The following is a 23,476-nucleotide window of genomic DNA, read 5'->3' as shown; positions in this document are numbered from 1 at the left end:
AGAAGACGGAGAGCATAGCTCTCCCCTTCTATTGACACTGGGGCCCACAAGATCGCGAAGCTGTCTTGGTTTATTTACTAGCCGGACTATTCTTGCTGCTGTGGCTTTCAACCTGATTGCTGGCTTCTTTCGGTTTTCCACCAAGTTCTTTCCATTTTTGACGCAGCCCTGCTCGCAGGCCAGCTTTCTTAGAGGATCCCATGTTGCCGTGTTCAAAGATGGTACAATGATGAAAATGACTTGGAAGTACAGAATTTGTGAGACGAAAAAGCGGGCGCAGTTGAAATTTCAGTGGCTATCACAACGCTATGGTAGGATGCTGGGCGCGTAGATGCAGCAGAGCTCCGCTGGATGGGCGAATCAGAGTTTTTGATTCATAACTCTTTTATCAGACGAACTGTTTCTGGATGCTATTGCTGGTGCAAAATGAGTGTTTACATCAAATTAACTTTATGTTCATGTAATATAAGCAATCAATGGAGATCTATATAATTTAAGTTTCATGCCGTTACGAATTAATCGTGATTCCCTGCCATCCAGTCTATTTATAATCCCCATGATTATAAATCAAGACAACGTATACATATCAAGATATAAACCACCATTAAATCGTTCTCGAGCTCTCTGCATAATATTTTCAATATTCATAAATCCAAACAATCATGTCATCTAAACAAACGAAAACCAAGGCAGTCTTTTTCGACTTTATGGGCACGTGCCTCGATTGGCACGCCAGCGTCGTACAGTCTTTGCCCTCATCGATTCCCGAAGCCGAAGCGTCTGGGCTTGCTCTAGAATGGCGCAGACAATACTTCCTCGAAAACGATCAGCGATTCCGCCAAAACCTCGCACCCGAGGATATTGACATCACCCTGGCGCGTGTCTTCGAAGCTGTACTGACCGTGTCATACCCAGCCTACGTATCTCACTTTGACATCAACACCAAAAAGCGAATCATCGAAGCATGGCACTTCCAGCCCCCCTGGCCAGAAGTCCAACAAGCAATACGCAGTCTCCGAGAAGATCTCGGCCTGGAAGTGTTCGTCCACGCCAACGGGACCACTCGTCTTCAGCTTGACCTTGTCCGTTCCTCGGGTCTGACTTTCAACATGTTATTTTCCAGTCAGCTACTCGGGCTCTATAAGCCTAATCTTGAAGCGTATGAGAAAGCATTACAGCTTGTCAAGCTTCAACCGGAAGAAGTGGTGATGGTTGCAGCGCACGCGTATGATCTGCGAGCAGCGAAGAAGGCCGGCATGAAGACTGTTTACATTTATCGCTGGACGGATGATATTGACGAGGACATGGAGGAAGTGAAGAAAGAGTTTGATGTGTTTTTGGAGGGGATGGAGGCGCTTCCTGCTACGATTGCGGGGCTGTAAATCAAGTCCACTCAGTGCTTTATCTACCTTGAGGATGTCAATCACTATATTGATACACGGGGCCCAGACAGCATTCATTCGTTCATGACGAATCATTGCCACCGTTAAAATGCATGGCAATTTGTTTCTGGTAGCTCATAGTATGTAGGATCAATTTCACCAAATCCGAGTATCATTTGCCCCCACTTCCAGATTTGGAAAGAACGAAGAAAATCCCAATTTGGTTAGTGTTGAACACCTCACGATCTGATACGGTCGTCCTTTGCGACCCCTTTTCACTAGTATCAACTCTCAAGGCAAAGACAAAATGGCACGCCCCAAACAAACAGCCCGAGGGCCAAAGCATGAATTGAGACACCACCGCTACACCGACCATGCTGGGCAGCCAGCTGCACTGCTCAAAGACCAATTTACTCATCCTGAAGAAGTGCCCCCGGAGGACGACTGGGCTGAAGTTCCTCAACTCGCCTTTCAGGTTTACAGCACCATCCCTTTGGATCCAGATCATACTGCTCTATACAATTATCTATCCACTCAGATTGACTTCTGGCCTCAGCCCTGCTTTGAGATTTACGCGCCTCAACCTGATGCTTTCGCCTGTGTGGAGCATCAGAGACGAGAAATCGCCCACCGCAAGCGTTTCAGGCCAGGAGATGAATTCTTCCCTGGGATTGCCAAAATTGTACCTGATGACGGAGAGCGACTTCCTCAGGGACTGCTGATAGTGATCCGATCAGATAGCTACCGCCAGAGCTGGGCGGGCCCCAATGAAAAAGAGGGCGATGGGACATGTCCGTTGTGGGTGACTTTTAATCGGTGTTTTCCGCAGAAGACAGAGGTGGATGTCCGCTCGCGGTATACATTCGCCCCGCCATACGCGAGGGCTTTGATTCCTCACGTGGATCAAGACGAGGATCTATCTCTTGAACGAAGTGAGACTGTGGTGGTTTTGCGCAATGCAGTCGCAGATCTGAGCTGTGATCTCAAATATGTGTTCAACAGAAGCCGTCTGATGAACTCCGATTTTGATTATGGTTTTGACGAAGATGAGGGACAGCCATACGATTCCAGTCAGCCTATTTCACCCAGAGATCGTGAGGCGATTGACGAAAAAGCGGAATCCTCGCTCCTTGATGGTCTCACTGTATCATCACCGTCAGATGGCACTGTTACAATCACCACACCCTCTGCAGTGGCAGACCCAGACCTTCAATACATCATCCATGTCTCATTCCCGCATTCCGCCCAAGATCTAGAAGGAATCGCACGAGCATTCACCTCCACTATGCTGGAGAACCTTCCCACCCAAAAGTCGATCTACTTTGGCTTCCGCTCCTCACGTTCATCTATAGGCCATATTGTGAATACCCATCGTGAAATTGTCAACACTCACCCAGGAATGAAGATAGGTGCAATCCAAACGGTAACACTATTTCGTGGGACCCCACCACAAAGACAAAAAATGCGGCTTTTCCCTTCTACGAGACGGGAATCGAGCTTTGAAAATCCCTGGTTTGGTGACACATATAAAACTTTCATCGTCATCCTTGATCGGCCGGATTTTCTGGCTGGACCTGGCGTTCTTTTCCTTCTCGCAGACCCAGAACCCTCGGATGAATACCCGCCAGCGAAAAATCCTGACACACAACATATGTCAAATCCATTGTACTCCCCTAGGAATCCTCGGATATATCAAGCTTGGCGAAGTATGGGCATGCCTGCCGTGGCACGAAGACTGGCAATGCTTGTTCTAGAAGAGTCAAGAGATGAGGTGACTCAGGGAGGGTAGGACGTTGAAGGTATTCCTTTACCAGTATGAATATCATAATCAAAATAGCATGATACAATACTACAGATAAATCGAGAAATATTACTGCCTATTGTGGTTCTCTTAGCGATCTGTTACTAAACACATTCTTGGCGACTGATAAAACATGCAGTGGATGGCCCTACTCATTTGCATAGTACACTTCGACATCGGAATAAAAACTACGTTCATATCCACGTAGATACAGTGACAACCAAATAATACATCAAAAATACCTTCTTTTCTAATTGTCGATTTTGGTCTTCTGTCCCTGAGACCTTAATGTCGTGAGATTCGAATCGGCAATAACCACGCAAGTCGGGCCGCCAGAAAAGCCGCCAAGCTGAGGGCAGTGGGCATTAATTCTTGGTTTTATCAGGAAATAAAGAGGAAAGAATTTCCTTTCCTGCTTAAAGTTTCACGCCACGGAAAGAGTTTCCCGATATTCAGATGGATATGAAACTCTGCTATCAGCCAGGCCCAATCATCTCGAGGCATCTAAATTAGAGTTGATTGCCCTGTCGGATTCCTGTGCCTTGTTTCCTGTTATGGCTTTGGCGTTGCGCCTTTTCGGCGTTTGAAAGGCCGGCTGTCATTACGTTTAGCCGTCCCCCGCCTCGAACCAAGAAATCTCGTAGCCAATCACCAGAGAAGTAAGTGGGTTCTCTCCAGATTTCCCCAGATTTTGACCCCGCAAAAGAGTACTCGATGGGTCTGCCAGATAACGAACTATATAAACCACATTGAATCTGTCATTGTATCTTCATTATGCCAGTGTCTATGTCACATAACATACACTAGCAGTGGAATTTGGTTTCTGTGTTCATCCCCTTGCCCCCCTTCTTTCGAATTTCTTTTCCATCAGGCAAAGATGGACACCAAGACTGCCAAAGATAACAAAGACAGCGAGGCCGTTGCCCACCATGCAGAGACAGTGCCAGCTTTAGGAGAAATAGAGCCATACGGGCCTCCCGGCCTACGAGGCCTCACATCAAACCCATTCATATCTCTCTGCGCCGCATGCGCAACATTAGGAGGTCTCTCTTTCGGCTACGACCAAGGCGTCATCTCAGTCACCCTGGTAATGGACCAATTCCTCAACCGGTTTCCAGAGGTATCACCCGATGCGTCTGGTGCTGGGTTCTATAAAGGACTCATGACCGCGATGCTGGAGCTGGGCGCCCTGATTGGGGCGATTAACCAGGGCTGGGTTGCGGATTGGATCTCGCGACGGTACTCGATTCTTGTGGCGGGAACTATTTTCACAATCGGTGCTATTCTGCAGACGGCAGCGGTTGATTATGCTATGTTGACGGTTGCGAGGCTGATTGGTGGTGTTGGGATTGGGATGATGTCGATGGTTGCTCCCGTTTATATTTCGGAAATTAGTATGCCTCTTTCATATTTCCTTGGATAATAGATGGCTGATTCCTTCACAGGTCCTCCTGAATGCCGTGGTACACTGCTGGTAATGGAAGAATTCAGCATTGTGCTAGGAATCGTGATTGCCTTTTGGACTACATTCGGCACTCGGTACATTGCTGGCGAATGGGCGTGGAGGTTACCCTTCCTTCTCCAGATGGTTCCCAGCACAATCCTAATGATTGGGGTGTTTATGCTCCCATTTTCTCCGCGATGGCTTGCATCAAAGGATCGCAGTGATGAGGCACTTCAAAGCCTCGCTAAGCTCCGAAGACTGCCTGTTTCTGACAGACGGATTCAGCAGGAATTCCTCGACATTCAGGCAGAAGTCCGGTTTCACAAGGCTACTAATATGCAGCGACACCCGCACCTGCAGGGCGGAAGCATGAAGGAGACGTTTCTGCTTGAGATGGCTTCGTGGGCGGATTGTTTCAAGAAGGGCTGTTGGAAGAGAACGCATATTGGAATCGTCCTCTCTTTTTTTCAGCAGGTCAGTAGCCACAGCCTTGATGGATATATCAACATGGTTAACTTGGATCTGTGATGCAGTTCATCGGCATCAACGCACTCATCTATTACTCCCCCACTCTGTTCGAGACCATGGGCTTAGACTACGAAATGCAACTGGTCATGTCGGGCGTGGTCAACGTCGCACAGTTAGTGGGCGTGACCACCAGTGTCTGGACGATGGATTCTCTCGGTCGTAGAGCCTTGCTCCTCGCAGGTGCGCTGGTCATGGGCGTCTCACATATGATTATCGCCGTCTTGGTTGGCCTGTTTTCTCACGACTGGCCATCGTTCCGGGCAGAGGGCTGGGCTAGTGTTGCGCTTCTGCTTGTCTATATGGTTGCCTTTGGGGCATCGTGGGGGCCTGTTGCCTGGGCGTTGCCATCTGGTAAGCTCTTTGAAGACTTCCGGCAGATGTCAAAGTGAGTGAGATGCTAAGGGAATACTTACGACAGAAATCTTCCCATCCTCTCTACGAGCCAAAGGCGTTGCTCTGTCAACCTGCTCAATCTGGTTAAACAACTTTATCATTGTGAGTCACTGGTTCCTCTCAACGCTGCATCCAGCATCATCCTTATCTAACTGATAATACAGGGCCTTATTACACCCCCGCTGGTCCAGAATACTGGATACGGAGCATATACCTTTTTCGCAGTTTTCTGCATCTTATCCTTTGTCTGGGTGTTTTTCTTCGTCCCTGAGACAAAAGGAAGGACTCTGGAGAATATGGATGAGGTGTTCAAGGATAACTCGAGCAGTGAAGATAAAGGGCTGCGGTATGCTATTGAGGTGGATTTGATAAGGGAAAGGCAGCAGTCTATTTGATCGCCCAGGAAGGCAAGGACTGTTTATTCGGTCTATGCACACTCTGTCGTTATAATCCTGGCATCAATATGATCTTTGCTAGGGGTGTTGCGTTGTCTCATTAGACCGAGAATTTGTTTTGTTCCCTTATTTCGATAGAACAGCTCGCTACCGGGCTTTATCATTCTGTCATTTCCTATTTCGAAGATTCTCAATGACTATGACCGCAGCATACGATTTCCAATGATTTTGAATTGACCTTTCCGCTTAACCACTGGGGTTCCAGCATGTTCGAAACTTCAAGTAGCCTTTCTAGTAGGGACTAGACCACTAGGAAGATAAGCCTATAATACTTCGAGTGACTAAAGGTATAGTTTTTGCCCCTCGCTTATGCATACTAACATCTGCTCTAATGGCTTAAAGAGCAAAGGCTTACTAACCATTAACGACACATAATATGTGGCTCGAGCATGTCTCAGTGGGCGGTAAACTTCATCATGACAACAAAATGATGAATTCGTATGTCTGAATCCTGCTCAACAAACAGGTATCTTCTATTTAATTTTGACGTATTCATCATCCCCTCATACTTCAATACGAAGCATCATCTGACGTTGCCTCGATCTTATCTATAGAGTTGGTCGTACCATGACACGATGGAAGTATCTCCGATCGCAGCCAATCATAGCGGCAGCACAAGTGCTGTGGCGATGATCCATTCCGCGGAGATTTATTGTTGATTATGTAGCTACTGTTCCAGTTAAAACGCTCAAAGCTAGCTCTCTCAGGTAAAGGAAGAGCCAAAAAAAATCTATAATCCATGTGATGGCCAGGTCTATGACTATCCGGTTAAGTCGGCGTCGTGTAGTTAGATCAAGGTGTCAAAGGAAAAAAGTTTTAGTATGAGGGTTTTTGATAAGAGTGGCGATCAGCTGTCACTGCTAAGCCCAGAGCAGGATTAGCAGCATCACACCATGGTTCTAGTCCGTCCACCGACCTTCGGATCGAACGTGCCGTTTTGATATTTTTGGCAGCCATCCTTGTTCCCCTTGGTTTGGTTCTCATGACAGGAAAAAAATCCAAACAAAGGTCTAACCAGGAATATATTAGACGATGAAGAGGAAGATGTTATATAAACTCATTTCTATTACCACCACCTCGACCAAACATCATCACAATCAGTTTCTCATTCCTCTACAGTCTACGGACATCAATACCACAATACAAAATCCGTACCACACCAACCAATCATAATCCACAATGATTCCAATCCCCCCGCTCGGTGACGGCCCTTACGGTACAAACCGGTGGCCACGGGAGCGCAATCCTCGCAGTGTCGACGCCACTGAGGTTACTTTTTTTTTCAAGGACAATCAGCCCCGAGAGCATGACTCGGTGGTTTCTTCCAACAGCTCTGCTAGTCACCTTGGATGGAAGGAGAAGATCTTGCGACAGTATGTGCTCATTTTTTTTTTTTTTTTTTCTTTTATCTTCTATCCTGTTGTTTATCTTGACCCACAATTCTAATCTAGACCAGGTACAAGAAGCTCCACCACCGTCGCGACAGAACGATGAAGGAAGAGCTGCTGGGCGATGGGCCCATGTAAGATGGTTGTCTGATCGGTCGAGTTGGAGTTGGAGTCATACTTTAATGTTAATAATTAATACCTGCGGGCCTGTACGCTAATGACTTTCTTTTCCGTTGCATATTGAAACGCATGGGGGTGTTCTATGGGAATATTATTTCATTTTATCTTTGGATATCTAATTGGAAAAGAAGAATGATGTGTATGCAAAAGGATACTTAAGTTCAACGAAGCTATACAGGAAGCTGCTTCTGTCTTTTTCCCTGGGGTGCTTATTTCTCGATATATTCGAGGCATGATCTGCATGGATGTTGGTAGGGCTAGTGATATTAGCGGTAGAACTATATTTCTAAGCTGTATAATACACAGAGTTGCTTGACTCGGTATAGAAAAAGAAACAACTCAGTACTGTCTAGGTCGGGTGTTGTATTATTCTTGATTGTAGAATACCGTCGACAGCTTTTCTGTTAGTGACTAACTTGTTCTACCATGTTATGGTTTTCGGGGTTCCGTCTCCTGACGCTCTAACGAGGATTTCGCATCCTCGCTCATGCATTTAGGTCAGTACTAGCTACGCTACGATAGTGGAATGAAAGTAAATGACATTGAATCAAATGATTACTGTCTAGTATCAAAGTATCAAAGTAAAACATTCTATACGTTCAATTTAGTGTCTCTCCTGTTCACATATAAAGTCATTGCGGACAATGTGTGCACGAATTCTCAATGGACTGTCTACCACTGGAGAGTCCACCCATCTCCGGCCCAGGCGGAGGCATTGAATCCAGACACAACGAGAGTTTGCTTAGCCTGGTCGAACTGGACATTCTGGCGGGGAACAGCATTGCCGTTGAGCTTGACGGTGCCGTTGGCGGCGTTCTGAACACCCCAAATGGTAACGTTTCTCAGGCTGTTGGTCTCAACCCATCCACCGTGGTTGAGGACAGTGCTCAGCTTTCTACCGGTGACGGTAAATTCAGCGGTAAGAGTGGCGTTGGGCTTAACGCTGACGCCGTCATCGAGGTACAGGTCTCCGGAGGCCTTACCGTCCTTGTCAAGGGCGACCAGGATATCCCAGGGAGTGTTTCGGGACTCGGTGGTGGTGAGCTTAGCCTGCTGGAGGGGCAGGATGGATCCACCACGGACATAGACAGGGATGTGGCCGAGGGGAGCTTCGATGGTTGTGTTCTTCACGGTGGGAACAGGGACTGCGGTCTTGTTTTGCCAGTCATACCATTTCTCGGTCCCCTCGATCAGACCGGGGAAGACACCGTCAACAGTTGTAGCGAGGGGCTCAAGAACGGGGATGACGAGGATGGACGGACCGAGGAGGAATTGACGGTCTGCGGCAGCAAGGGAGGGGTCATTAGGGAACTCCCAGGACAGGGCGCGCATGACAGTCTCTCCCTCTGTGTGGGCGTGGTAGAAGAGAGTGTAGATATAAGGCAGGAGCTGGTAGCGGATGGCCATGGCTGTCTTACTTGCCTCAGCAACAGACTCCCATCGGTAGGCCTCCTGGCTAATAGCGCTGAGGATGTTGTGGTTTCTGTAGAAAGGGAAGAAAGCGCTCAGCTGCATCCAGCGGTTGCACAGCTCCATGTCGGTGTTATAGGCAAAGCCGCAAGTGTCAGCGCCGAACATGGGAATACCAGAAAGTGACATTTGCAAAGCCTGGGGGATGGAGAAGATCATGCTGGGCCAGTTGGACCAGTTGTCACCTCCCCAGTGACCAGCGTAGGCACCGGCACCGGCATACTGGGAACGACCAATGATGAAGGGACGCTTGCCAGGGAAAACGGCTGAGAGAGCGGCGTAAGTGGCCTTGAGGATACCGAAACCCCACAGGTTGTGCATTTCATATTCAAGAGTGCCGTCGGCGTGTGTGGCGTTAGGAGAGATGGCAGCGCGACCAAGGGCACCCTGAACGTTGTTGATCACGTACGGGGGGTAGTTAACATCACGGACACCAGGGGTAGGAGTGGTGCGGAGGTAGTCAGTGGGCGAAGATGTTGAAGTGGCGGGATGAGCGCTAGAGAAGGAAGCCTGCGAAGCAGAGATGGCGGCAGCCTCGGTTTTGTTGGTGACGTTGAATCCTTCAGGGTATTCGAGAACCAGGTTGGAAGGTTCACCGGGAAGAGCAAAAGGAGGATGCACGGGGTTTAGAGTGAGGTTGTTGCTGCCGCAGCTTCCAACGCAAAAGGACGAGATCTCGCTCATATCAATCCACGCGCCATCGAATGGGGTGATGTGGTGATATCTCAAGAATTCCTCGACCCACCAGTCCTCAGCACCCTCGGAGAGCCAGTCAGGGAAGACGGTGTATCCGGGCCAGACGTCACCGATGTACAAGCTTCCATCGGGGTTCTTCAGGAACGATCCAGTGTTGTTTCCGCGCTCAAAGACGGGGTAACTGGAAGGCATTAGCAAGTAGATCTATGCATGTATAGAGAGATACTTACGCATCACTCTCCAGCTCTGGGTTGGGGATATAGATAGCGGAATCAATGATAGGAACATAGTGTCTACCGCTGGCATGGAGACGCTCAAGGAAAGCCCGACTTTCGGCATCGCCGAATCCAGTAGGCTCGTTTTCAAAGTCACGGTAGCGGTTCATCCAGTCGATGTCAGTCCTACGGTTGTCAGCCATATACATAAACCCGCATATCCATAAGCGGTGTCATACCAGATAGTCTCCATAGGAATTCCAAAGGCAGTGTAGTTGCCCACAACTTCCTCAAGCTCTTGCCAACTCTTGTATCCCCACCGGCACTGGTGGAAACCAAAAGTCCAGTATTGCTGCAAAGCAGGCAGACCGACAGCCTTGAGGTAAGAGGTTGTCACCTTAGGCTGGGTGGGACCGGAAAAGAAGTACAGGTCGATGCTACCACCAATAGGGTGCCAGGTGATGCCCTCGGGGCGCAGCAAGATATCCTGACCGTGGGCATTGCGGGAGTAGACACCGTGGGAGTAAGAAGTGTAGTTACTCTTTGTGTCAGTCACGTTGCCGGTCACCAAAACGGGCTTTCCATCGGGACCAGTGGTGAAGTAACGGGTCTCCAGATAGAACGGGTGAGTACCGTAGATGTTTCTGGGGATGCATTAGCCAATATAAACGGTGCTCAGGAGGGGGGTTTGCTCATACCCATCAACAATGGCACCAGCGTCCGCAGCATAGAAGGTCTTGGTGTAGTTGTTTCCCAGTCTGAACGAGTGGATCGACTCGCCCAGTCCGTAGACGTTGTAGTTCTCAGGCAGGGGACTGCCAAACTCAATAAACTGGTTCTCATAGACGATCTTCTTTCCCTTGGTGGTGAAAAGAGTGTCGTTTGTCGACTTTCTCTTCACCTCAAATCCAAAGCTGGGCTCATTGGTCCAAGAAAAGTCCAAGTCAGACTTGACATTGGCCTGCTCGACCACAGGCTTCGCCACCACACTGGCGGGGAGGACATATTGGGTTGCATTCTGGGGGCCAAGGTAAGTCGGCACGATTTCAACATGCAGACGATCGGTAGTCTGGTATTCGACAGTCAGGTTCAAGAGCTCAATATCGGTACCGTACACATTGCACGGCTTGCCAGCCAACGAGAGCAGAGCTGTCAATCCAGCCTCTGTCTTCTGGACGTTGAGAGCAGTGTATCCAGGGCAGACGGTCTGGGCGTCAACAGCCTGAGGGTCTTTGACGTAAGGAATGACAGCAGGAGCGGAATTGGCGCTGGCAGGAATCGTGAACTGAGCTGAGGCCGAAGATGAGGCGGCGGATGACGAAGGCGAGGGGGTCTGGCTCTGCGCCTGAGCCAAAGCACAGAAAGCAGAAAGACCGCGCAAGACCTTCCAGGCACTTGAACTGCCCATGGCTGGACACTAAGTGCAGGAGAAGAAAAAAAAAGGAAAGGGAAAAGAAAGAATGAAGAGGTGATCAATAGCTGGGATGTTGCATTCCACGGGGACTAACGCACATTTTTATATATCTAGTCCGAATCTGAATCGTACACAGGGATATCGGTAGTCGATGTCAGCAAACCAAGTATATGCACGCCATACAAATTAACCGATAGACTGGCCAACCATCGTGAGGGGTATTGTTGAAACCTAGGTGCGCAAGAATATATGATACAAGTAGCCCCAAAGACAGAAGTGATCAACACTGATCGGCATGGACAAATATCGGAACCCCAGAAAGTTACCACAGAAAAGCCAAGGCGGGGGGAAGAATTTGTGTTTTTGCCTGCTTGCATCTTGGCGGGATTCCTTTCGCGTATTCTAGTGGATTCCAATCGCTGTTCCATGCACACGTGTTGTACGTTGAACCTATCAAATGCTGCTAATCTGTGAGGATACTCGGAGGAATTCAGGAACTGTTAGGGAATATTTTCGGATATAAGCACTCTCTCTTGTAGATGGTTTCTCTTGGCCAGAGCTATGAGAAAGCTTGCCATGTTCCTGTTAGGACCACGCCGCGGATACATTGATTATTAGTGTTTATCGCTCTATTACAAGAGAAGAGCTTGATATGCAATTTGCTTAGAATTGTAGTATCTGTATATGCATCTTATTAAATCATTCAATCTATCTCCTCATTGCTATCTAAATGTTCAACCCCAGTGTGGCCCAGTATGTGGAGGAGCACGGGGCTCCCGCTTGCCCGCAGATTTAAGCCATTGCTATGCACAGCCTCTTTTCATTGCGCTTGGCAATGCAGCTACTGGCAAGCGGTGGCGCCATTCGTGGTATTATGGTTGGGCGAGGTTGGAATTAGAGTTCATCAGTCGCTATAATCTGCCCGAGAAATCACCCGACGGTAGGCATAGAGCTAAATGGAATCTAGAATTAGGGACCTTGCTGCACTGTACCTGCCTTGACATGGTATAAACTATATCGTGAAGAATCCGATCAAAGGTATGTATGGAAGAATTCCATTTGAATTCTACGAGAGTACATTTTGGAGAAACCGACCAGGGTTGACTTGAAGGTCGGCCCAATGCCATCCATGATCTTCTGCATGCCGCCTGGATACCGTCTCTGAACCCGTGTGATAGTCAATGTCAATTCCACCATCTGAAGTTTTTGATAAAACGAAATGGCAACATACTTCTACCCGCCGACTCAGAAGGGAATAGCTCCTTGCCTTATCTTGGCACGTCATTTTGCAAACTAAAAAGGTCCTTATTGTCTCGGGATGCCGAGGATTGGCAAGGTCCATACTGGCCCTGTAATAATGCATCTCGAATAGCACGTTGACGCTGTCGAAACGGAACAGTGCCCGTATCCATCCCTGCCAGCACATCATAGTGGAACTGCTGGTGTTCAGGTTTCATCTTCTCGCCAAATGATCCCTGTTTCAGGGAAGGCGCATGAGCGTAAAGATAGGAGATTTGACAAGCAAGGTGAAGCAGTAACATGGCGTCATCGCTAGCACAGTCCAGCCAGCTCTCGATCGGTGCATCCTCGATCGGTGCATCAAGTAAGCCTGGTAAAGGGAGAAATGACACCTTTTGGTGCGGTGAGACTGCAACCAACACCGCGTCTTCGGATGAGTAGTCATTTGTGAGTGGAGACTTCCAGTCTTCTGTTCGGAGATAGAAGCCGCTGCTGTGGGAAGTCCTCACGGTCCTCCGCATTCCCGATTCTATGTGGTCCTGAATCAATCACCGATCTCGCATTGATGAGAAACCCGGCCGCCTTGTCAATATCCGGGACAAGGAGATGCAGTCGAATACAACTGTGGACACCATAGTGGCGAAGAGCATCTTCAAACCAGATGACATTTGGAACTTGGTGGTCAGATAACACTCGACAAGGCATATATCCTGTCTCACCGGCACTATTGGTTGTTCGAGTTAGCGTGGTGTGTAAAAGTGGATTTGATTTTGTAATAAGGCTCCAGGGTAGTTATCCCGTGGGGTTAGATGAGGTGATCCTGAATTCGTCACCAGGAAAATCCATAGACAATTGTATTACGAGAAAAAAAACGCAAACATATGATCAAATCTCAAATTTACATGATATTATGAAGGCCTTGGTTCTCTTAGCATGGCAGGAATATTGTATGGAATAGATGGCATACTTACTAAAAGACAGCATGATACGACCAGAGTATCGTTTGATCAGCAGATTCCATGGCAGATCACAGAGACCAAATGGAATATAGAAGAGAAGAACCATCAGAGAATAGTCATTTCCCTGAAGATGGAGATCTTCATCCAATCCGTCTGTTTTTGCATTTGCCAGATTGCTCTACGATAGTCAGACCAGAATCAAAAGGATATATTGACATACCCGGTCCATGCAGTCGAAAAAGTACATCTAAAAGTCAGTTTGATACTATACAGATGGATATGAACTTACCAGGCATAAAAGAGGCAGAATGAAGACATCCACCTTGCGGACTATTCGAGCATTAGAATATAGTAGAATACATATTCAGAACCATACCATAACTCTTTTCGCCCTCGACATCAATAGCGACACTTTCGCTCACTTTCTCTGGATCAGAAATATTCATCTTGTCTGCACATATACACTAGAATGGGGTTATTATTCATCTCAAATATACCAACTTTATCCATATCTGTATAGATACACTCTCCCCGCATTCCATATCTTATCATCGTATCACCCCATCCTTGACCCCCACCCTCCATCTTCGCTCGATGGGATGTCAAGTATGCATCGGCATTCATTCCGATGACATCTCCAGAATGTTCTGGTTCTCTTTCCCCTCTTCCGTATCCACACAGGATATATCTCGCTGCAAAACTCCATACACTGACTCTATCATCATCAGTATCATCATCACAATGTCTCCTGCCGCTCCCCCCATTCTGGACTTTTCTCCCTTCTACGGCCAAGACAACCAGGCCAAAGCACAGCTGGTCGACGAGATCCGACGATGCTGCCACTATAACGGCTTCTTCCAGATCACCGGCCACAGCGTGCCTCTGGACCTCCAGCGCCGTGTCATGGCCTGTGCCAAACGCTTTTTCGATCTGCCTTTGGAGGAGAAGATGAAGATTGACAAAAGTACCGTATCACCCCGCACTGATAAGAACATTATCAACTGACCGGCTGCAGATCGCAATGCTTTCCACCGCGGCTATGAGCTTCTCCGGTCGCAGATGCTGGAAGCTGGTACTTCTCCTGAACTAAAGGAGGGGTTGTATATTGGTGAAGAAATCCCAGAGGACCATCCGTACTTTTTGCAGAAGAAGATCAACAGTGGTCCGAATCAATGGCCTCAGGGCATCGAGGATAAGGACGAGTTTGAGAAGACGACGATGGAGTATTACAATGCCGTGTCTTCTCTCTCTAAAGACGTTCTATCTGTGTTGGCCTTGACGTTGAATGTCGAGTCAAACTATTTCGACCCATTGACTGATGGGAAAGTGGCGACAATGCGATATCTCCACTACCCAGCACAGCCAAAAGACGCTGATGAGAAGCTCAGCCGGGGTATCGGAGCGCATACAGACTTTGGCATTTTGACTCTGCTGCTTCAAGATGAGGTCGATGGTCTACAAGTGCTAGATGCGCCTACCGGACAGTGGCTGGATGTGAGTATACCATCCCGATGTCTGAATAACACTAACATCACCAGGTCCAACCCGTACCCGGTGCCTACGTGGTCAATCTGGGCAACCTCTTCATGCGCATGGCCAACGACAAGTACAAGTCCAACACCCACCGCGTCATCAACAAGTCTGGTCGCGAGCGATACTCGATTCCGTTCTTCTTCAGCGGCAATCCAGACTATCTCTGCCAGTGCTTGCCCAACTGTCGAGAGGAAGGCGAAGAGGCCAAGTATCCGCCGATTACTGTGCAGGATATGGTGACCCAAGCGTACAATGAGAGTTATGGCCGGGCAATCAAGTACAAGGAGGAGATGCAGAAGGAGAGTCCATTGGAGTCGACGCCTGCTCTTGTTGCCAGGGCTTAATTGTTTTATGTCTACATGTATGCTATATCAGAGTAATCAAGATTTCTTATCTCTATCCATTTGTATCCGTTGTCTCGTAAGTGGGGGTCAACGTCAACTCGATATCAACTCCACTCCACCTTGGGAGGTCTATCAGTGATCATCCTATAGCCCTAATAGTATTTCAACGTTCTGTCTTTCGTCAGTTGAACAGCAAGACAGTCGAAATGGAGATTCACAAAGACGAAAAGCCAAGCCCGTCCGTAGAAGGCAAAATCTCGGAGGATGTGGCCAAAGGAACAGCCGTTGATGAGTCGGTGGAACAGTTCTATGGCTCGTCGACCACTGCTGCATATCGTCTCAAGTCAGAAGTGGTTGGACGATGCATGGATGAGATTGGCATGGGAAAGTAAGTGCTCTTCCTCTTTGATGGATGTATCTGACGATGCAGGTTCCAATTGAAGTTGTTTGTGGTGACTGGCTTTGGATGGATTGTCGACAATGTATGTTCTTCTCTATATATCATATATCTCAGCAATGCTAATAAAGTAGTTTGCATCCCAAGGCATTGGCAGTGTTCAACCTCCGATTGAAGTCGAATTCCCTGGCATCGTGCAGGTCAGCTACAGCTCCGTTGCATACTATGTCGGTCTCATTCTGGGTGCTTCCTTCTGGGGTATTTCCAGTGACTTGATCGGTCGTCGACCTGCTTTCAACAGCACTCTTTTGATTGCTGGCATCTTCCTCTGTGCTGCTGCTGGATCGATGAATTTCATAGCATTCAGTGCGCTGTGGGCTGTGATTGGCACTGCAGCGGGAGGAAATGTTCCTGTCGACTCGATGATTTTTTTGGAATTCGTGCCTGGCAGGTAAGGAATAACATCCGATAGTTGGCTAGACTGACAAGATAGTCATCAATATCTTCTGACGGCACTTTCTGCCTGGTGGAATCTGAGCCAGCTGTTTGTTTCGTTAATTGCCTGGGTCTTCCTGGCCAACTTTAGCTGTCCAACAGATGCAACTCCAGCGACTTGTCCTCGGGGAGAGAATATGGGATGGTAAGTACATCTGATCTATCTGTATCAATCTAACATCAGCAGGAGATATACGTTGATCACCATCGGAGGACTATCACTCGTCTTCACCTTTTGTCGCATCTTTGTCTTCAGACTGCCAGAGACACCTAGATATCTTCTATCCAAAGGCAAGGACCAGGCTGCTGTTGATGCAGTCAATTACGTCGCACGACAGAATGCCAAACCAGAACCGTTGACAATTGGCATGCTACAAGAGATCGATGCCCGTCTGGGCACATCGACAGCCAGCCAGCCAGCATCTCTATCCACCAAAGAGATTATCAAGGAGAACCTGCAAGCCTTTCGAGGCTCTCATTATCGTGCTCTTTTTGCAACCAAGAAACTGGCCATCCATACAGTCATTATCTGGGCGATCTGGTTGACGATTGGCATTGCATATCCTCTGTATTTCAACTTTCTGCCTTCGTATCTGGCCACCAAGTTCACTCAGGACTCCTCTCTTGATCTAACGTATCGCAATTACTGCATTACATCGGCTGTTGGAATCGTTGGACCACTGTCTGCTGCAGTTTTGGTCAACACTCGTCTTGGTCGACGGTGGATGATGGCGATTTCGTCTGTCGTGACTGGTGTCTTTCTCTTCGCGTATGTGGGAGTGAGCGATGAGACGTCCAGTCTGGCTTTCTCTTGTGTGACTTCACTGCTGGCCAACTTTGGTAAGTCCGACCTAGATCTTGTCGGTTCAAGCTAACAGATCAGAATACGCCGTCATGTATGCCTTTACCCCCGAGTCCTTCCCTGCCCCTCACAGAGGCACAGGGACCGGAACAGCAGCGTCACTTTTGCGACTGGGAGGACTCGTTGCCAGTTTGGTATCGTCACAGATTGGATTCACGACTGCGCCGATCTACGCCAGTGCCGCGTTGTGGATTGCCGTTGGAGTGATTTGCATTGGACTGCCTTTTGAAACACATGGCCATGAAGCGATTTAATAGTAAATATACTTTAAATAGGAGGAATGTAAGTTTAGAATGATTTAGAATGAAAGGTGGTTTTTCACGCTGAATGACATCTCGACAGAAACAATGTGAACCCAGTAATGTAAACGCTGATGCAATATAATCCCATCCCATGTCAACTCCTTGCCTAATAAACACGACTATTGCTTTGAGCCCGAATAATATGATGGCTCGTAGTGTCGTTGCGAGTGGTTGTTGTATCCGTAAGGCTCATGGTAGCCGGGGGGAGGGTGACTGGGAGGAGCATAGTTGTTGGATCGGTGGTCGTGATGGCAGGTGCATTGATGAGATTGTTGGTTCTTCTTTTCTTGGTAGTCGTTGGCAGCTCTGATTGTCATTAGTTTTATTATATCATATGTTGTAGATGAAGTGGAGAGCGTACTTGGAGCTGGTCTTGATGAGACCGTAGGCACCAGCCAGCATAACACCAGTTTTGATGAGGCCCATTGTGATATTAAGTGGGATATAGAGATAGACGGAGAGAGAGTATTATTGAGATTGAGAGATGATTATGGTTGTGATGAGATGATGGTGATGAGAATACTGGATGATATATACTGTCGCCTGCCGATCCCTTCCCTTTCCATCCAGGCTGTGCATCCCAAAAAGTCGCACAACCCGAAAGCGAAAAGCTTCACTGCCTCTCCAACGGCCCCTTGGCCCCTCGTTTCACTCTTTGCCCTTTCCTCTTTCTATACAACATCCCGAACCCGATGAGCTTCGCCCTCATGCCTCCCCACTTGAACCACCGCAAATCCACTCGAGGCTGTCTGCGCTGCAAGACCCGCAAAGTCAAGGTAGTTTTCTTGTCCTTCATCCTTCAGCCTTGTCAGCCTTGTTAATTCGACAGTGCGATGAAAACAAACCCCAATGCAGCGGATGCCATCGCCACAACGTCCCCTGTGAATATCCCTCCTTTGAGGCCCGTCGCTTCGATCCCCGAGCGAAAAAAGCGCGACGCGATGCTCCGTCCTCCGACTTTGGCTCCATCCAGACGACGGACCTGCGGCTGATGCACCACTATGCCACTGAAACAGCAGCCACGTTGAGCTCGGCGCATTTCCCAGCCGTGCGAGCCATGTGGGCGATCGACGTTCCCGAGATGGCGTTTGAATACGAGCCCCTGTTGCACACGCTGCTGGCCCTCGCGGCCGTCCATCGCGCGACGCTGAGGCCAGATGAAACAGACCAGTTGCGCCCTGTCCAGCAGGCCCACATCGACAAAGCGCTGCAGCATCACCGGTCGATCACGGCCAATCTGGCGGAGACGATCAGCGAGTCGGTCTGTGTGAATACGATTCTTATCTCGCTGTACACGCTGACTCTCCGCGCGGAGGCCCCGATGGAGCCGTACGAGCCTCCGTTGCTGTGGATGAACATGTCGCATGGCATCCGGACAATGCTGCGGATGGTCTACGATCAGCTCATCGAGTCCAAATCGCGTATTTTCCCTCTGTTGGTGGCTCAGCCGATTGTCCATGGCACGGGGAAGGACAGTTCGAGTCCAGACAATCCGTTCCAATTTCTTCTTCACTGCCACCGGGATGAAGAGGATATGGATGAGTCTTTACTAGATGTGTACAAAGACGCCATTGCCTATCTGGAGACCAACTTGAATGCCATAAAACGGAAAGAATCTGACTTTGACATCCGCAAGCGATTTTCTGCCTTCCCAGCCGTGTTTACGCATTGCTTCATCCAGCTTGTTTCAGAAAAAAGACCACGCGCCCTGGTCATTCTAGCATATCTCTTCGCGCTGGTCAAAGGGGCTGAGGATTCCTGGTGGCTGCGTGGAATTCCCGAACGAGAAGTCCGGGGTATCAACAGTATCATGCCTCTACACTGGAAGTGGGCGATGGCCTGGCCATTGCATCTTACGATTGACAATCCTGAAGCTATTCCCATGCCAGTTGCCGATCCTGGTCGTCTTTAGTGTATTTATTTAATGAGATATGTGTCATGATCATATTGTTCTAGTCTTTAGTATACTATGCCCCATTCACAGTCTTCTGTTCCGAACGATCACGAGCCAGATTCCTCGTCACAATGCCCACGGCCACATAGTCGATCATGACGAGAAACTCGGGCAAAACCCCCAGAATGACACGAACCGCCAGACTGCCGCCGCTCATGCCGGAGCTAGAAAATACGGTCGCGATTGAGTAGATGATGCGGATTCCGATGAGAGGCATTGCGACCGTGATGGCAAGAAGAAGCTATACAGATCAGCATGCATCATTTATCAATTGACTGTGGTTTGTTACCTTTTTCTCATCAAGGACTCTGCGGCTATGGCCTCCTCGGTAGGACAGAAAGACCAGTCCAGCCACCATGGTCCAGCCCAATGCAAAGATAATAAGACCGCCTCGGAGAAGCGATTCCTTTCCATGGCTGGCAGCTGCAAGAGCAATTCCACCGGCAACGACAAGATGCGTGACAACCTTTCCTGGCATACCCAGCAAGGGCGATAGCGTGTGTTGGATAGAATGGTTCCTGAACAATTAGCTATGAATGCAAGTATATAGTATAAGAACATACGATTCATGAAGCAATCCCAGCGACGCCATCAACAACGGCGAAAGACCAATGCCGTTGATGATCGAGGCAGATGGGCTGATCTCGTGGTTGTGGTAGGCGTTGAGCGACATGGCATTGCCGGCCAGGCGAAGCCCACACATGGCCAGGACGTATATCCAGCCCATCAATCCATGGCGGCCATGAGAAATGAGGCAGTAGAGAGCAGGAATGGAGATGGCCGCGTAAAAGGCGATCTGGGCGATGGCGAGGCCTTGATCAGAGGTTGACATGGCGATAGTATGAAGATAGAACTTGATGATTGAATAGAATAGAAGTGGAAACGACCCTTTATCTCTTATTGATCGTATGTGAATAGAATTTGATGATTGAATAGAATAGAAGCGGGCATGAACCTTTATCTCTTATATCTTTCCATCTCTATCTATTTATTAATAGTCAGTCTGACAAGGCTGTGATACTGTCGATCATCGACCTTTATAGCATGCACAGCGAACCCGAGCCCGCGGCCAAGCATCAAGGCTTATTCGTTGAGGCTTGTTCTTCGAGGCTTATTTTTTGAAACTGATTCTTTGTCGATCAGGATAATCAATAAAGGCATCAGGATTCCCAGATCCTGTCAGCCACTGCCCAGGGCTCATTCCAAATCCTTCTTCTTTGCTGCCTGGAAAAATCACATTCTCAATCCCTTCCATCAGTGCGGGATGTACCGGGGCATTTCTACTAAGCGAATGAGACATGGCAATTTTGATGATTATATTATGTATGATTATATTGATGATGCATTGATGATCAACTCTTGTTCCGTCCCTTCCAGTATCCCTCCATCTCCCATCGTCGTGCGACTGCATATTCCCGTGTCTTTTGCGAGAAATACTCAAAATCCCAGAACTTGACATGCAGCGATGCAATCCCACCCTTTAAATCCTCATCATTCGACCAGTTGATATTCCACGAGGGCTGCAGCGTCTTCCATGGCATCGGCCCATCCAGTCGATGGGCGTAATTGAACAGATCCTGATCGGGCAGACCGTGGAAATACCGGTCGGTGTATTCCAGCAGAGTGAGATAGTACTCCAGCATGTCAGACGATGGCGAATAGACGAAGAACCCAGAGTTGAACTCGGTCTTTTCATGCTGTTCATCCACAAACGGATATGGATGGTCCTGTTGCTTCGTTTCTGGTGTCGCTGCCATGAGCAGGCTGTCTGGTGGAAATGCTTCACCTTGTCCCAGGGGAGATGCACTGTCCTTCACAGATGGCACTGGCCATGCATTGGGATCATCGAATATGGCATCAATCGGTCTGGTGAGGATAATGTCTGTATCCAGATAGAGCGCTCTCTCATACGGCACTGCCTTTGGGTCAAGCACTCGCAATTTGGTGAATGTATCTGCCCATCGAGGGACAGTGATGGACACATTTTGATGCACGGATTCCACCTCGACAATCTGGGCGCCGTCTTTCTTCAGTCTGTCTCGCTTGCTTTTGCGCACATCGGGCGTCACCAGAACGATAAAGGGAACATGGCGTCGTGATTTTGTCTCGGGCGCATGCAGTAACTGGTAGGCGAGGATACGAGCACCGATAAAGTAGACATCTTCATTGTCCTCGTCGCTGTCCTCCTCGTCGTATGCATGCGCAAGAAGGGTGGTGATGGCGATCGACTCATTATACGACTTGGTTCGCTGGAGGGAGAATGGGATAAAGGGGACATTGTCAAGTTTGCGAGCTGGAACGAGCAAGGCGAAGATACCCAATGCTACCAGCAGAAGAAGACTCCCGATCAGCCGTCGTGGAGTGCACAGTCTGGAGGAAGTGGAATTCATGGTGGATTGCGCATTGGTCTGATCGATAATGGATGCGGCTGGCCATCGTATATATGTGGGAAGACGTTGGAATACGACGTCAAAATCCAACTGATAAATGTCACTTTATGATGAGTATACGTGATGTTTTCGGAAATGCGAGTACCCTCATCGGGACGGCATCTGGGTGGTACGTTACATTCCCCAAAGCGGAACGACATATCTCGAACAAGAAATGCTTATGGCTTCTAACTATGTTTGATATCCTGAATTCCTTTTCAGTCGTCGTAGATATACATTCATTCATATAACAGCTACTCCAATCCAAACATCTGCACGCTGTTATCCCACGCTGCCTGCGCAATTTCTTCCACTGTAACCCCCTTCAAGCCTGCCACCACCAGCGCAACTCGTTCGATCAAGCAGCTTTCGTTCCGCGTTTTCACCATCTGGCCGGCGATAAATTTGTTGTGTTTGCGACTCGGAGGCAGAGGGCGTGCAGTACTCAGATATGGAGCAATCTTGGGATCGTTGTGCAGAACCTCACACCACGGCGCATCCGTTTCGAGCTGCAGTTTATTCAACGGAATATGACGGACCATATCCAGCTGTTCGTCTGTTCGAAATGAGACCCCATTCACGCTGATGTGGAAGCCCAGATCGACCAGCTGCTGCATTTCCTCTTTCGACCCGGCAAATGAGTGCACCAGCCCTCGAGGCAATTTGGACAGATACGGCGTGACGATGGCGATGAAATCCTCGCAGGACTCGCGCACGTGCAGGAACAACGGCAGCTGCAGTTCAACAGCCAGGTCCAGTTGGTCTTTGAATGCCCGTTGCTGCGTCTCTTTGTCTGCACGATCGAGATACTCATAGTCCAGCCCGATCTCGCCAAATGCCACCAGCGGCGATGGCTGTTCGGCCAGCAGTGCCTTTGCCATTTTCTGGATAGCCTCCAGGTATGAAGCCCCGTCATTGTCTGCGTATATCTCTGCGGCATGGTAGGGATGCACTCCGAGAGTCATACGGCACATGCTGGGAAACTCCCTCACCACCTGCAGATTGGCCTCTGCCCCGGCCAGCGTCATCGTTGTCAGCATCACCTTTTCGCATCCATGTTCCTGTGCTCGCTGCAGCACTTGGGCAAAGTCTGCGTCGTGGTATTTCTTGCCTCGATAGACGCCTTGGAATTGATCGGCAGTGAAAGTGACTGCAACCTGTGACTGTCAACGCTGTCTGTTCCAGCAGGAATGACTTACATCGGCAAAGCGCAGTGAAGCCATTGCAATCTATTAATGCTTCTAAACTATCCTGAAAGGACTGACTGAGTGTAGTGTCTAAATAGTTCATGCAGCAGAGACTCATTATTGAGGCCTAAATTTGTTGTGGGATCGGGTACATGCACCCGACCCCACCACGATAAGTACGAAGCATTTGAGATAAAAGTATAGAAGTAGATAGAGACATATCACAGAGTATTAATTATCATTAAATATGCAAATTCACATGCAAGGCCTCCTGCCAGACCTACAGCCTCATCCTATGTCCGACAACTGTCAACGTCAACCCCTCACCCTAACCACGCCAGCAGAGATCGTCAGCCTATCGCATCGCCATCTGCATCCCCATCATTCCTTCGTGCTTTTGGCTGCAGTC

The 23,476-nt window shown here is 48.6% G+C and overlaps 11 protein-coding genes across 11 annotated transcripts; 5 read left to right on the top strand and 6 right to left on the bottom strand.

Moving 5' to 3' along the window:
- The first annotated feature begins 654 nt into the window (after positions 1-654).
- On the top strand, positions 655-1,736 carry ASPWEDRAFT_46437 (uncharacterized protein). The gene has a single exon (XM_040836759.1). The coding sequence runs from the start codon at positions 663-665 to the stop codon at positions 1,380-1,382; it is 720 nt and encodes a 239-aa protein (XP_040683364.1). The 5' UTR covers positions 655-662; the 3' UTR covers positions 1,383-1,736.
- On the top strand, positions 1,690-3,171 carry ASPWEDRAFT_188133 (uncharacterized protein; the record flags this gene model as incomplete). Its single annotated transcript, XM_040832205.1, has 1 exon — positions 1,690-3,171. One exon carries the CDS (start codon positions 1,690-1,692, stop codon positions 3,169-3,171), a length of 1,482 nt encoding a protein of 493 aa, XP_040683363.1.
- Positions 3,172-3,680: 509 nt separating this feature from the next.
- On the top strand, positions 3,681-6,228 carry ASPWEDRAFT_294655 (uncharacterized protein). The gene is made up of 7 exons (XM_040833287.1): positions 3,681-3,842; positions 3,890-4,577; positions 4,629-4,816; positions 4,922-5,101; positions 5,161-5,506; positions 5,574-5,650; positions 5,713-6,228. The coding sequence occupies exons 2-7, from the start codon at positions 4,061-4,063 to the stop codon at positions 5,941-5,943; spliced, it is 1,539 nt and encodes a 512-aa protein (XP_040683362.1). The 5' UTR covers positions 3,681-3,842; positions 3,890-4,060; the 3' UTR covers positions 5,944-6,228.
- A 2,015-nt stretch (positions 6,229-8,243) lies between these two features.
- On the bottom strand, positions 8,244-11,360 carry ASPWEDRAFT_122311 (glycoside hydrolase family 31 protein; the record flags this gene model as incomplete). Its single annotated transcript, XM_040829148.1, has 4 exons — positions 8,244-9,918; positions 9,968-10,138; positions 10,192-10,596; positions 10,651-11,360. 4 exons carry the CDS (start codon positions 11,358-11,360, stop codon positions 8,244-8,246), a joined length of 2,961 nt encoding a protein of 986 aa, XP_040683361.1.
- A 1,006-nt stretch (positions 11,361-12,366) lies between these two features.
- On the bottom strand, positions 12,367-14,010 carry ASPWEDRAFT_733232 (uncharacterized protein; the record flags this gene model as incomplete). Its single annotated transcript, XM_040839310.1, has 6 exons — positions 12,367-13,074; positions 13,115-13,329; positions 13,573-13,742; positions 13,785-13,811; positions 13,854-13,894; positions 13,941-14,010. 6 exons carry the CDS (start codon positions 14,008-14,010, stop codon positions 12,635-12,637), a joined length of 963 nt encoding a protein of 320 aa, XP_040683360.1. The 3' UTR covers positions 12,367-12,634.
- A 295-nt stretch (positions 14,011-14,305) lies between these two features.
- ASPWEDRAFT_55285 (uncharacterized protein) lies at positions 14,306-17,449 on the top strand (the record flags this gene model as incomplete). The annotated part of the gene is made up of 9 exons (XM_040838188.1): positions 14,306-14,528; positions 14,580-15,058; positions 15,103-15,400; positions 15,724-15,829; positions 15,872-15,923; positions 15,973-16,289; positions 16,332-16,478; positions 16,521-17,173; positions 17,205-17,449. The coding sequence occupies 9 exons, from the start codon at positions 14,306-14,308 to the stop codon at positions 17,447-17,449; spliced, it is 2,520 nt and encodes an 839-aa protein (XP_040683359.1).
- ASPWEDRAFT_188128 (uncharacterized protein) lies at positions 17,393-17,981 on the bottom strand. Its single transcript, XM_040832204.1, has 2 exons — positions 17,859-17,981; positions 17,393-17,803 (listed from the first exon to the last, which is right to left on the bottom strand). Exons 1-2 carry the CDS (start codon positions 17,921-17,923, stop codon positions 17,617-17,619), a joined length of 252 nt encoding a protein of 83 aa, XP_040683358.1. The 5' UTR covers positions 17,924-17,981; the 3' UTR covers positions 17,393-17,616.
- Positions 17,982-18,204: 223 nt separating this feature from the next.
- Positions 18,205-19,409, top strand: ASPWEDRAFT_177419 (Zn(II)2Cys6 transcription factor domain-containing protein; the record flags this gene model as incomplete). The annotated part of the gene is made up of 2 exons (XM_040831651.1): positions 18,205-18,273; positions 18,327-19,409. 2 exons carry the CDS (start codon positions 18,205-18,207, stop codon positions 19,407-19,409), a joined length of 1,152 nt encoding a protein of 383 aa, XP_040683357.1.
- A 55-nt stretch (positions 19,410-19,464) lies between these two features.
- ASPWEDRAFT_32921 (uncharacterized protein) lies at positions 19,465-20,283 on the bottom strand (the record flags this gene model as incomplete). The annotated part of the gene is made up of 3 exons (XM_040833724.1): positions 19,465-19,692; positions 19,741-19,969; positions 20,015-20,283. The coding sequence occupies 3 exons, from the start codon at positions 20,281-20,283 to the stop codon at positions 19,465-19,467; spliced, it is 726 nt and encodes a 241-aa protein (XP_040683356.1).
- Positions 20,284-20,710: 427 nt separating this feature from the next.
- Positions 20,711-21,851, bottom strand: ASPWEDRAFT_46424 (putative glycosyl transferase family 8 family). The gene has a single exon (XM_040836758.1). The coding sequence runs from the start codon at positions 21,839-21,841 to the stop codon at positions 20,804-20,806; it is 1,038 nt and encodes a 345-aa protein (XP_040683355.1). The 5' UTR covers positions 21,842-21,851; the 3' UTR covers positions 20,711-20,803.
- A 283-nt stretch (positions 21,852-22,134) lies between these two features.
- Positions 22,135-23,103, bottom strand: ASPWEDRAFT_177416 (TatD family hydrolase; the record flags this gene model as incomplete). Its single annotated transcript, XM_040831650.1, has 2 exons — positions 22,135-23,037; positions 23,080-23,103. 2 exons carry the CDS (start codon positions 23,101-23,103, stop codon positions 22,135-22,137), a joined length of 927 nt encoding a protein of 308 aa, XP_040683354.1.
- Between the last annotated feature and the right edge of the window lie 373 nt (positions 23,104-23,476).

This window comes from Aspergillus wentii, assembly GCF_001890725.1.
Source record: "Aspergillus wentii DTO 134E9 unplaced genomic scaffold ASPWEscaffold_10, whole genome shotgun sequence".
Taxonomy (NCBI): Eukaryota; Fungi; Ascomycota; class Eurotiomycetes; order Eurotiales; family Aspergillaceae; genus Aspergillus; species Aspergillus wentii.
Note: the sequence above shows the minus strand (reverse complement) of the source record. Positions and strands in the feature narration are given on the sequence as shown.

Bases quoted from the DNA above. Each gene is read 5' to 3' on its own strand.
- ASPWEDRAFT_294655 (XM_040833287.1), top strand. From the start codon at position 4,061: ATGGACACCAAGACTGCCAAAGATAACAAAGACAGCGAGGCCGTTGCC. The intron at 4,578-4,628 runs GTATGCCTCTTT...ATTCCTTCACAG, and splicing joins CGTTTATATTTCGGAAATTA to GTCCTCCTGAATGCCGTGGT. The intron at 5,651-5,712 runs GTGAGTCACTGG...CTGATAATACAG, and splicing joins GGTTAAACAACTTTATCATT to GGCCTTATTACACCCCCGCT.
- ASPWEDRAFT_46437 (XM_040836759.1), top strand. From the start codon at position 663: ATGTCATCTAAACAAACGAAAACCAAGGCAGTCTTTTTCGACTTTATG.
- ASPWEDRAFT_188128 (XM_040832204.1), bottom strand. From the start codon at position 17,923: ATGGGCCTCATCAAAACTGGTGTTATGCTGGCTGGTGCCTACGGTCTC. The intron at 17,804-17,858 runs GTACGCTCTCCA...AATGACAATCAG, and splicing joins CTCATCAAGACCAGCTCCAA to AGCTGCCAACGACTACCAAG.
- ASPWEDRAFT_46424 (XM_040836758.1), bottom strand. From the start codon at position 21,841: ATGAATTCCACTTCCTCCAGACTGTGCACTCCACGACGGCTGATCGGG.